Source organism: Populus trichocarpa, chromosome 12, assembly GCF_000002775.5.
Source record: "Populus trichocarpa isolate Nisqually-1 chromosome 12, P.trichocarpa_v4.1, whole genome shotgun sequence".
Taxonomy (NCBI): Eukaryota; Viridiplantae; Streptophyta; class Magnoliopsida; order Malpighiales; family Salicaceae; genus Populus; species Populus trichocarpa.
In genome coordinates this window covers 926,239-938,610 of record NC_037296.2, presented here as the reverse complement: position 1 = coordinate 938,610, position 12,372 = coordinate 926,239, and the positions used below count along the sequence as shown (strand labels likewise).

At 36.3% G+C, this 12,372-nt stretch overlaps 2 protein-coding genes across 3 annotated transcripts; one reads left to right on the top strand and one right to left on the bottom strand.

Annotated features, from left to right (window-relative positions):
- The first annotated feature begins 1,458 nt into the window (after positions 1-1,458).
- LOC7485217 (bidirectional sugar transporter SWEET3) lies at positions 1,459-3,576 on the top strand. The gene is made up of 7 exons (XM_024582261.2): positions 1,459-1,599; positions 1,791-1,827; positions 1,927-2,149; positions 2,409-2,570; positions 2,798-2,917; positions 3,018-3,197; positions 3,336-3,576. The coding sequence occupies exons 1-6, from the start codon at positions 1,563-1,565 to the stop codon at positions 3,186-3,188; spliced, it is 750 nt and encodes a 249-aa protein (XP_024438029.1). The 5' UTR covers positions 1,459-1,562; the 3' UTR covers positions 3,189-3,197; positions 3,336-3,576.
- Positions 3,577-7,344: 3,768 nt separating this feature from the next.
- On the bottom strand, positions 7,345-11,838 carry LOC7489813 (pentatricopeptide repeat-containing protein At5g16420, mitochondrial). Of its 2 annotated transcripts, none has more exons than XM_024582813.2 (2): positions 9,492-11,838; positions 7,345-7,823 (listed from the first exon to the last, which is right to left on the bottom strand). In XM_024582813.2, exon 1 carries the CDS (start codon positions 11,672-11,674, stop codon positions 10,037-10,039), a length of 1,638 nt encoding a protein of 545 aa, XP_024438581.2. In that variant the 5' UTR covers positions 11,675-11,838; the 3' UTR covers positions 7,345-7,823; positions 9,492-10,036. The 2 variants fall into 2 exon arrangements, with proteins under 2 accessions (XP_024438581.2, XP_024438580.2); XM_024582812.2 differs by lacking the exon at positions 7,345-7,823 and adding an exon at positions 8,389-8,860.
- Positions 11,839-12,372: the final 534 nt, after the last annotated feature.

Here is a 12,372-nt window from a genome sequence, read left to right as displayed (position 1 = left end):
ATAGTAACCATAGGTCTACCTAAAAAAATCTCAATAAATAATTAATGAGTTATTATAGAGATTAATTCCAAAACCAAATAGAAAAAATAAAATTACTAGGTACAATATTTGATTTTCTAAGCTAAATAAAAAAAATAAAAATATCTAAAAAACAAATATCCTACATCAATTTGTTTGTAACTCAATCCTCCTTTAGTGTGACATGGCAATTTAATTGTTTTCCTTAAATTACCCTTCATGTCAGGTCATATTTTCCAATCTCACTTATTATAAACAACAACAAAAATGCATTTCAAAAGAATAATTTAGACAATTACAAAAGAAAAATAAAAATAAAAATAACAGTCAACTATAGTCAATCAAAAGAACTAACTTAAAAAACACAGAACATACAACAACTAAATTATAATTTACTCGTTAGAATTTTTGAAAAAAAATATATTTATTTTTCAATAAAAAATAAAAATAAAAATCATGAGTAAAAAAAATACATAAAGCAGCAGTGGCACAAATGAAAAACTGGAAAATTTAACATTTACAGTTGATGATGAAGTTTCAGGTCTTAAGAAGTGAAAGCATTGTTTTCCAAAACTTAGAAAGTAATCATGCATGTTGCTTTCATTATGATCATAATCAACAGTAATGCCTCAAATCTCATAGTAGGAAAGTGGCACAGCTCTCTCTCAACAAATGATATATTAATACAGGCATGCACAAACCATATCTTTCGAATGGGATACCTGTACAAAGAGATTAAAAAAAAACTGCAGATCGTTTCATGATGCACTCTAACACAGCACAGGTATGCTAATGAGGTAAGAACGTATGGACAGCTCCTCGACTATGGGTGATCTTTTAACAAACTTTCTATCTTTTCTAATTCGATCTCTTAGCAGTATCCCTAGAAACATGATCACCCTCGACAAGTTCTCTGATGGTGACACGAACATAAAGAAGCATAAATGTCCTGATTCACTGATGAGAACACGGTTTATGTACGTGTCTGTGTCGTTTGTGTCTGTGTCTGTGTAAGGGGTGCGCACAGGTTGTTTTCTTTTTTCTACACGAAAAATGAAAGTGCATATCGTCATATACATTTACCTTCGAAAATGTTGCCAGGCACAAAGGGGAAAAAAAAACATTTAATAAACGTACTGCATGTTGATTGATTAGCCAAACATCACATAAGGGATTTCTAGCAAGTGGATAGTGGAAGTGCCATGGCATCTTCCACTTGCAACAGGCAACAGCAAAGAATTCCTTGTCTTTGTTCCTCTAATCTTATTCTCAAAACCCAACCAGATTTTATGACAATTTCCCATTAAAGATTATAAAAAAAAAATTCAACATTAAGCAAGCTCTTTCCATCCACAAATTAAGATAAAGCAGTCCACAGGTTCCATGAAAACGTCGACAGCACTATATTCTCTTTATACATGTCCCCCCCTTATTTATATTCCCGTTGTTAAACAGTTCACATGACATTCATAGCTAGTAATTTCGAGAGTCTTCTTGTTGGGACCGTTCTTTCAACTTAGGACCATCGTTGCAGAGAGAATAACATGGGAGATACGCTGCGCCTAGCAGTAGGAGTCATGGGTATAACTTTCTTCTCTGTTTTTTCTTTCCCTGTATCGGCTATCTAGCATTAAATATAACTATTCTACTCAAGTAAAGCTATCTAGCATTAAATATAACTATTCTACTCAAGTAAAGCTATCTAGCATTAAATATAACTATTCTACTGATCAAGTAAACTAATATATCAAATCTTCATGATTTTATTGCAGGGAATGCAGCTTCCATGTTGCTTTTTTCAGCACCTATGTAATGCCAAGACTCTGATACTTGTAAACAAAATATTAGTTTATCATTTTAAAAGATTTGAAAATGGAACTCAAAGTCTTAATTTTTTTATGTCTCCAGATTAACTTTCTATAGGATCATAAGGAAGAAAAGCACTGAAGAGTTCTCATGTGTTCCTTACATCATTGCACTGCTAAACTGTCTCCTTTACACTTGGTATGGGTTGCCTGTCGTAAGCTACAGATGGGAAAACTTCCCTGTGGTCACCATCAATGGTTTAGGGATTCTTCTCGAGTTTTCCTTCATTTTCATATATTTTTGGTTCACTTCAGCCAGAGGAAAGGCAAGTTATTTGAACTTTATCTGTCAAATTATTGCAGAAATGTTTTTCCTTGCATGCTTGAATTATCAATGCTAGCATGCACACCGTAGACTAACAACTCAAGTTTACACATACGTTTGTGTATTTCAAAGTACGTTTTTATTCCTTGCTGCCTTTCAGCCAGAACACAAAGTAACACAACTCGTTGGCTATATAAATGCATGGATGTATGCATATGAATCGCTATGTGTATTTACAATTAATAGCCATTGGTGTGCAGATAAAGGTTGCAATCACAGTGATACCTGTTATCCTAGTTTTCTGCATCACGGCAGCTATCTCAGCTTTTGCTTTACATGATCACCACCATCGCAAGATATTTGTTGGGAGTGTTGCTCTTGTGGCCTCTGTGGCAATGTATGGTTCTCCGCTAGTGGTTGTGGTGAGCCATCTTCATCTCTTTTTACCTCACCATATACAGCCAAAGTTGAAAGCTAAAGAACCATTAAAACATAAACAAATATGTGAAATAAATTTAGCATCCTAGCATGTCTAGCATAACATATACACATTCAATATCTAAGTTCTCTGTCTCCCTCAGGCCTTTCGGTGAAGCAACTATTTGCTCAAGCTTTCCTTCTAATAAATTATCTAAATAAATAATTGCAGAAAAAGGTGATAATGACACAGAGCGTAGAATACATGCCATTCTACCTATCGTTTTTCTCCTTCCTGGCAAGTTCTTTTTGGATGGCCTATGGACTACTGAGCCATGATCTCTTTCTCGCGGTTTGTACAATTATTCAATCTTTAATTGGTTATAACAAGAACTTTTGCGGTTCATGCACTCTTGGGTTTTCTTTTAACCTAAATTCTTGAATTTTGGCAGGCCCCAAATCTTGTTGGTAGCCCCTTGGGATTTCTTCAACTAATACTGTACTGCAAGTACAGAAAAACAGGGATCATGGAAGAACCAGAAAAATGGGATCTAGAAAGGAATGAAGAGAAATCCAAACAGTTGCAGCTAGTGATTAATGACAGTACTAATGACAAGAGTTAACAAAATCACGTAAGAGAAAGACATTTGTTTTGTGTACATATCCTCTGTTAAATCTCTAAAATTAATTTACATTCCTAACAAAGTATGATCTCCATGCGAGCGCGCGCGCGCAAACAAAATTTTAACATATTTTCTTGTTTGTGACAGGGTAATCTATATTTCACTGTGATCAATTTTCCTGAACTTCAGAGAGGCAGTAAGCAGCTGAAGTTTCGAAGAGGAGCTCTTGTAGTGACGGATGTTTATGATTATATAAAATTAACTAATGTTGTCAAATCAATAAAATATTACCATGAAATTAAAAACTTAAAATGAAGGATGGTAGCTTCTCATGTCAAGCCTAAATGTATCTGATGTACCACTATAATCAACTGTTATTTTCCCCAAATGAGTGCAAATACAGGAGCAACATTGTCAAATGAGATCATCAAGGAAAATCGCGCCTGCACATGCAACAGACTAGATTCATTCATAATTTTAGATGCTGTGGAAAATCCCAACTGAAATATTTTATCAGCTCCCTGCATCTGCAAGAATTCCTAAACATCAATGCACACCTTGAGGAGAAAGGAAACGGTAGTAAAATAATGTAGAATTCAACTTTAACAAAATATCAGGCACATTAATTAGATAGTTAACCAAAACCTTTAGTATTTTCCTTTCTTCCCAGGTCAGCCTTCACCTGAGTTGAAAACCCACATGTTAATCACTCGTGACGTCCACCTTTTCTATTCAGCATATACCAGAACAATGCCCTTCCAATGATTACCAAAAAGGCCATCTAAAAGACATAAATAACTACTTGTATCTTTGGGGAAACTAAAAGGAATGATTTGTGTTCATGTCCTCACTAGCAAAAGGTAAAAAGTGGCCAAACAAGGTCAACTTAGAAACATCTTTAATAGGTGTGTGCTGAAGAAAAGAGAGGCATCAGCTTCAACACATCTATAAAAGAGAGAACCATATGTGTGAGACCCATTCCGAGGTCCGAAACGAAAAAGGGTAAGGGTCATTGGATCACAGGTCCGACATAAGGAAAGGTAAGGGTCATTGGATCACGGGCCAACCTATTGGGTTATCGGCTTTATTATTTTGATCTAAAATGATATCTTTTGAGTTTTTTATTTAAATCTCTTGATTTTTTCATATTAGGTTTAAGTCTAATTTTACCATATCAAATAGGTCGCAGATCAATCTATAAGTCATCCTGATTTGATAAGGTTAATATCAGAATCTATTTAAATTAAAATCTAATTAAAATCAGACTTCACGGGTCTACCTCAACTTGGAGTTTTAAAATTATTTAAATGTCTTTTATATAGTTCAACTATCAATTTTCAAAAATGCAAAAGTGACAATAAATCAATAATATTATTATTACTACTACTATTATTATTATTAGCATGAGCAGAATAACCAGACCTGCTCTAATGTGCATGAAGCGTTGTTCTGACACAGGATATATTCTGAGAATCCACAGGCTTGAGAAGTGCCAGCCAGCTTTCATTGTCCAATATCCTGATGAATCACAACCATGAAAACGAAGACAGAAATTCAATGCTGAAATTTGGAACAATAACATTCGTGATGAGAAGCCAACCATTGGCGGCAATTACAGGGAATGAATTCCAGCATGATCATAGGTGAAAAAATAAACAGAACCAAAAAAAGATTCTGAAAAGTGACCACTCAAGTGGAACAATTACTGCAACAGATCAACCTCGAAAACATAAATGTGGTTAAGGAAACGAAAAACGCAGCATCTGAAGTGCATCCAAATTATAGTACAACAGCTTTAATAAAGAACACATTATAGCAGACTACATGACAGAAATAACTTGCTCTTTTCACATGAATATGAACAGTGGAATAATTTTCAATGAGCAATATAAAGCTTAAATTTAGATCATACCACTAGAATAAGCTAGGAAAGTGATCTGTTGAGCAGCTATTTCTTTTATATCATTCGCATCATTTATACTTGTTAATTAGTAGAGAGAAACATAAATTAAACAACCAGTAAAATAAGCTTAACCATTGATCTGATTCTCTAAAACAATAATCATCTGTCATTGAAAGAGAAAAACAGTTAAATGAGAAAAGAATATTAGATTTGCTGTAAGTTGTTCCGAAGTGTTATAAATTATAGTGCAATGTGGATGTGTTCTATCTTCTGCTGAGAACTCATTAAGTCCAGAGTTCAGCATAATACAATGACACCCAGGATCCTTTTTCACTTCCAAGTCTCTCAATCCATTTCTCACATGCAGCTTCTCTCCCCACTTTCCCCATGCTGCATATATATATATATATATATATATACGTTAGACAAAATGACATTAGCTGAGTTTGGCTTGGTATCCGAACTGAACAAAAGCTTGGCCACCCTATCACCCGCTTCCATTACTTTCCAAAACCAACAAGCATTGAGAAAAGCTGTCCAAAAGACAATATCTACTTGAATTGGAATTGCTTCTAGTAGTTCCCCTGCTCGATCCAGAAGATCCACCTCGCATGCTTAATGTTCTAAAGATGGAGTTGCTCCATAATATTCATCCATTGTGTAGCAGAATCCCATCCCTTCCTTGACTAGGGTAGCACGACCATAGGAAGAAAAAATTCCCAGCAAACGTAGCTCCATTAGGGACCACCTTTAGCTCTAACATGTGCATAAACAGCATAATGGCTTCAGAGCCAAGTCCAGACGTGCATATCCATTAATAAGAGCTGTCCAAACAGCCACAACGGGCCAAGAGTGAGATTTCTGAGCATCAAATATGCCCCCACATATGGAATACATATCAACAAGAAAAGCTCCACCATCAACATTTGATACAAATGGCGTTATGCTCAAGATGGCAGGAAGCATCTGCCCTAGTTGAAATGATCCATGGCATGATCAATCATGAAAATAGAACAGAAAATGTTGATCTTGTGAAGTCTATTAACAATCAGCTCATGGTCTCATATAGTTTCAAGGCTTCTTCGAGCCAGTCATTTTAAATGTAACCTTACATCATTGAGTTCCAAGTGACAGGATTTCTTTCGCCTTTGGATTCTTGAAAAGCATCAAAACCTTGTCAATTTCACCATTCTTTGAATACACAGAAATCATAATATTCAAAGGAAATATAGCTTTGTGAGGCATTGTCTCAAACAATCTCTTCGATCCTTAACTCAGCTACTCATTCTTATCCTTCAACCATCAAATTACACAACTGAATTTTTCTCGTTCAATTTGTTAAATATCAACTCCGCATCTTCAATCCCCCACATAAGCAAATTCGAAGCACTTGAACATGGGCTAATCCTTTCATTATAAAATCTCTTGGCATTGCCGATATCTCGCAATCACAATACAACTCAATCAAAGCAGCACCAGCTCATTGATCACATTCCAAACCAAATTTTGTAAAAATCCCATGAACGGCCATCCCATGAGCACCAAGCTTTAACCTTAAAACACAATCTAAATTATACTCATTGGGCATCACCTTTCCACTCTTCCTCATCCATTTAAACAATGTCAGAGCCTTTTCCTCAACCGTCCTCATCTTTGTATGCCTCGAGATGAGCACCGTTCAATAACCCACATGCATCATACCCCACAATAACCCATTCCATCATGTAATTCACCAAAAAAACAACTCAGCGTCCTCGTTTAACAAACAATTTGCATAAAAAAACAAACAAAAACAATACTAAAAGTGGCCTCACCGAGAACAATATTATAACGGTGCTTTAGCGAAAGTAAGGAAAATAACTAGTTCAACTTGCCCCATTAAAATCACGGCGTTTCATGAAGCTATAGTTCGTTCAGGCATTTTATCGAACAGTAGGGAGCATAGTCTAGTTGGCCGATTTTGGCGTGTTAGACGACCGCGAAAGTTTATAGAAGCTATAAGATAGCGGGGGGTTTTTGGTGTTTGGTAATGGGTGTCGCGTGATTCTGCTTCTACTTACAAGGAAAGTAACTGGTCATCAACATTTTTTTTCTTTTTGGAAGGGAAGAGAAAGGATGCTATTGCCTATCGCCTATCGTTGCAAATTCCAAGCACTATTCATGTCTCTAACTCGGAAAAGATTTAATTACAAACAAGTTACTAGAGTTTAACAAGAACTATCTATTAGCTCCCTTTTTATCAGAAACCATATATTCAATCCTTTTTCAAATTCTTTTTCAATTTATTTCATTTTTATGTTTTTTCTAGAAATATAAACATTAAAAGATAAGTACATAACTAGGAAAGAACGCATTTCTGAAAAAAAATGTGTTCAAACCATCTGAATCACAGTATCACACACGCTACATCATGCATCCAAATTTTTTGAGGATCCCTTGACGCAATTACATACCAAGTAGCATTATGAACAAGCATAAACACTTGGCTACCATTCTTGATCACTTATGACACTGTTTTGGCATTTCCATACGTATCATTTCTTCTGGCCTTTGGTGGATCCAAGAGCTTCCAACTTCTACTCACAACATCAAAAGTGCTGGAATCATCCATCTGATTAAAACAAGACCATCATCCATTGACGAATAAAGCATTAACAACAGCACCTGGACCATAAAATTCCCCATCGATTTTCTCCCCATAGACTCCTGTGGTCAATGCAGGTTTTCTACGGCTACATAAACAAACCCGAAACTTCTCATTAGAAACGTTGCAGCATATAAGAAACAACATGCAAACCAATGACGTAGGCGGTGCCGAAATGTCAAATACAGGAGAGCATAATTCAGATACATCCATGAAGAGAAGGTCAACTTTTGCTGTAGAAAACAGATCAAAGAAGAACGAGAATTGGGAAGTCACCCATACATGGACGTAAGGATTCATGTTCCATGTAGTTCTTGTATACCAGTAGTATGACTATGAACATGCCTCGTAGACAAGTCTCCTAACTTGCATGTTGTAAACAGCAAAGGTCTAGTGACTGAAGGATTGGCACATGTTCTTTTCGGTTGCTGGGTGCTCAGAATCAGAAACCATGGGAGCCTTTTATGTGCTTGGTTTTGCAATGTTAACACGGGAAATTTCAAGAATGAAGAATGCCACACTTACAAACTGCCTGGAAAGTGAGGAGATCAAGAACTGACAGATGGCCTAAGCTAATCAGTAATAGCTTCACGGGAAGATTACAGAGACATCAAGCTCTAGTCTTCTCTATAAAATATTCCTTGCACTCCATCTTCAATATTCACAAATGAACCACCAATATACAGCCAAGCTCAATCATTTAGAACATAAGTTAATTTACAACGAATAAAGTGGAAGAGAACTGAATATATTCAGCCACAACACCGATTGTAATCTTCCATCCTTATCACACACGCAAGAAGGAAAATAAATAGAAGAAGAAGAAGAATTCATTGCCAACAGTTTTATAATGACTGACCATCTTAAGATTATAGCCAATAGCTGAAACGATCTTCCAACAGAGATTCATTGTTTTGTTATGAGAAAAATCAGTTATGTTCTCTCAATATTGCTACCATATGTTTAGCTAGATTTGATCCTTATATTTTTCCTCCATTGACATGCTACACAAAAAATAAAAATAAAAAAGAGATGTTCTTCTCAGAAGCAGGCTGTTATGCATGTCTGTATTCCATGATTTCTAACAAGGCACTGCCCCCACAATTTGACACTTAAGCCAAGTCCCTGTTACACACAACAGTCCAGATTTAAGGTTTCATAGAATTTTACAGTTCCAGCAAGTAGGCCACATAGTTTGCCAGTAATAGCAGACGAAAGGAGAAAACAATAGACAAACATGGTTGAAAGTTTCATCCTTTTAACATAAAAGAGGCTACAAATTATGGGCTTAAATTGAAAGAAGTCAGTCAGTTAAAATCAAATTTACAAGCATTAGTTGCTAAGAGAAAAAGATAAGCAAAAAAGCGACCAACATTTGAAGTAACAATTAAAATTCTGAGGCTAGGCCTTCTAATGCGCCAAATTAGGTATTAATAGTTGAAAGAATTCAACTTTTCTCTTTTACCAATAAACATAACATTGAAAAGCTTCATCCATAGCAAAAGGACGTTTAAATTATGGTGGTATCAACCAAATTATTCAAATCAAAATCACTGTTGCAAGAGAATGAATTATTATTAAAAAAACCAAAAACAGAGAGAAAGAGGGGGGTAATACTAAAACTTACTGGCACCCTGGTAAACAAAAAATAAAATTTAAATACAAGGAGAAGAATACATTACATTACTCACCCCATAGTAATACATGAGAACATCAATCAGTGATGGAGAGAGACAGAGAAAGAGAAAGTAATTACCTTATTCAGTATCTCTGAGCTCGCACTCAGACCTAGCAGATGCTTCCTCTGTGGTTCTTTGTGTGTGTGTGAGAGAGAGAAACCAGGTCCTCACATTGCGCACCTCTTCTTTCAAAGCTTTAAGAATACCAATGCCCTACCCTTGGATAGAATTTTCAGACTACATAAGCAACAAATTTTGCATAACGTATTAACTAACTGCAGCTCATGTGTTTTGGGCATGGCAGCTCATTCACCAATGCAAGCATTATCTTGAAAACTACCAACGGTCTATTAAAACTAATAGTGCTAAAAATTCCTCAGTTATCTGCTGTAGTTCAGCAATTGAGGCCAGTTTGAACATAAAATCCTACAATATGCTCCTCTTGCTGCTTCACAGAGCTTTTCAGTCTCTCTTAACAGTGACATCCAAACCAAGACAGAGAGAGCACCTGCTAAGTGAACGTTAGCAACTCTATAAATTACTGGGAGCTTCTGCAGTCAGTGCCCTCGAATAATCAAATACCACTTCGTCCATTACTGTATGAAGCCCAATGAATGGATCTCTATGTAGCACTTTCCATTAACAATCTATCAAGAGCACCAGTCCCACAATCCAGATTACCAACAATCTTGTGCAAGAAGAGATCCCAAGAATCAGCATCTACTTCTCTGCTTGCCATGGCCATAGACATAACCTTATCCACATCTCCTTCCATTCCCGATTCCTGTAACCCCTCAATCAATAATGTGTATGTTGACTTGTTAGGCAAGCACCCATTATCCAACATCTCTTCAAGAATCCTAACTCCCTCCTTCACAACCCCAGCCTTCATGAAACCCTTAATCAACATATTATATGTAAAAGCATTGGGCCTGCAACGCTTCTCCACCATATCATCCCACAACCTGCCTGCCTCATTCAACTCCCCTCTCTCACACATCCCTGCAATGAGAGTATTATATGTCATAAGACTTGGAATCGTACCTTGCTCAAACTCATCAAACAATTTCCTGGCTTCCCACACTTTCCCCTCCTTACAAAGCCAATGTATAAGTGTGCTCATTATTGCATTATCTGGCAAACAATTCTTCTCTAACATCCTCTTCCACAAATGACAAGCATTCTCCACCTTCCCGTCCTCACATAACACATCAATAACCTTACAACAAAGGGTCGAACTTGGCAAAAACTTCTTATCAAGCATATCATCAATCAAGTTACGAGCTTCACCAGATTTTTTCTCTTTACAATAAGCATCAATCATAACCCCATAAGTAACCTCATTCGGCTCCACCCCGTTATACTCCATATTATCCATTACCTTAATAGCATCACTCAACCTCCCTTGTTTACAATACCCAACCATCAAAACTGTATAAGTAGTCGCATCCGGCAACCACCCTTTATCCGAAATCTCACTAAAAACCTTCTCAGCATTAACCAAATCGCCCCGTGAAACAAACCCACCTAAAATTGTCGTATAAGTCACCAGATTTGGAATCATTCCCATCGTGGGCATTTCATCGAACACCTTAAGAGCATTTTCTACGTCATTCTTTTTACACAGAGCCTTAATCAAAATATTAAAACTAAACACATTAGGCAAAACCCCATATTTATCTTTACAATTTTTCAACGTAGAACCCACTAAATCATACCTTTTATTCTGCACAAAAACATTCAATAAAGTATTCAATAATTTCACAGAAGGCTGCATACTGAATTCTTCTTTGATTCGCGTAAATGTTTTGAGGGCTAATCTAGGCCTACCTGCAAGGCCATAATTGCGAATTACAGAGATAAAAACATCGTCGCCGCATTTGATGTGAGAGGAGTTACGTGACAGTTGAGAGAGTAGAGATTCTACCCCATCAAAGGCGCGAGCACGAGAGAGCTTGTCGATGATGGAGTGGTAAGTGTCGTAAGTATGGGAGAAACCAGGGTGATATTTTCCAGCGTAGTCGAAGATTTGGAAGGCAAGGTCGAGATTTTCTTGGTGGGTAATCATGGAGATTAGGCGTTTTGGGTAGAGACGTTGAGGCCAGGGTTTTATTGGGGGTGTTACTGTGTAGGAGGTAGATTCTTGGAGGAGTGGGATCTCAGGATAGGCGGCGGCGCCGACGGTGGTTAGAGTACGGAGGAGAGTGGTGGTTAGTTTGATGTTGGGGCGGCGGAGATGAGATCGAGCATGACAGAACATTGTTGGAGGTGAGGAGGAGCTTACAGTTGCACTGATTACTCTCCTCTCTGAAAAATTTTTGCTTCTTGTTTTTTGCTTCTTTTTGTTTTATTTTCGAATAAACTTTCACACTATGATATCAAAAGGTAAAATATCTCAGTTCTTCACTCTGTACACTTACAATTTAGTGTTCTTTGCAAAGTAAATTTATCATTTTATCTTTTTGCTAGAAGGGTAATTTGAATTTTTTTATATAAGAGTTTAAATGTGATTGTCAAATTTATAAGGGTTATTAGAGTAATCTCATATTTTTATGATCACTAAAACTACTAAATTATCTTTAAAAGTTATTTTCATTTAAATTTTTAAGGGGTATTTTTTATTTTTTTATATTTTTTTAATTGAAATGACTAAATTGCTTCTAAAATCGAATTTTCTAAGCTTTATGTTGAATAGTGTTTTTGTCATTTTCTATAGGTTTTTCTATTATTATAAAGTTGGATTAAGGATGATTCAATCTTTTTTTTTATTTTAAAAATATATTTTAAAAAAATTAATGGTATATGCAATGCAAGCAACTTCATGCTCTTTGAGTGCCACGTGAGCCAGTGTTCAATGGAAGAATGCTAGCTTTCATTATAGCGTTTGAAGCTTCACAACGTTCTTTTTCATGTGGGGTGTCTCTTCCTTTTCTTTTTATTTTCTCTCTCTTTTCCCAG

What these genes read in the sequence shown, in the direction of transcription:
- LOC7485217 (XM_024582261.2), top strand. Translation starts at nt 1,563, where the DNA reads ATGGGAGATACGCTGCGCCTAGCAGTAGGAGTCATGG. An exon ending in CCTAGCAGTAGGAGTCATGG is followed by an intron (nt 1,600 to 1,790) that starts GTATAACTTTCT and finishes ATTTTATTGCAG; the next exon opens with GGAATGCAGCTTCCATGTTG. An exon ending in GCCATGATCTCTTTCTCGCG is followed by an intron (nt 2,918 to 3,017) that starts GTTTGTACAATT and finishes GAATTTTGGCAG; the next exon opens with GCCCCAAATCTTGTTGGTAG.
- LOC7489813 (XM_024582813.2), bottom strand. Translation starts at nt 11,674, where the DNA reads ATGTTCTGTCATGCTCGATCTCATCTCCGCCGCCCCAACATCAAACTA.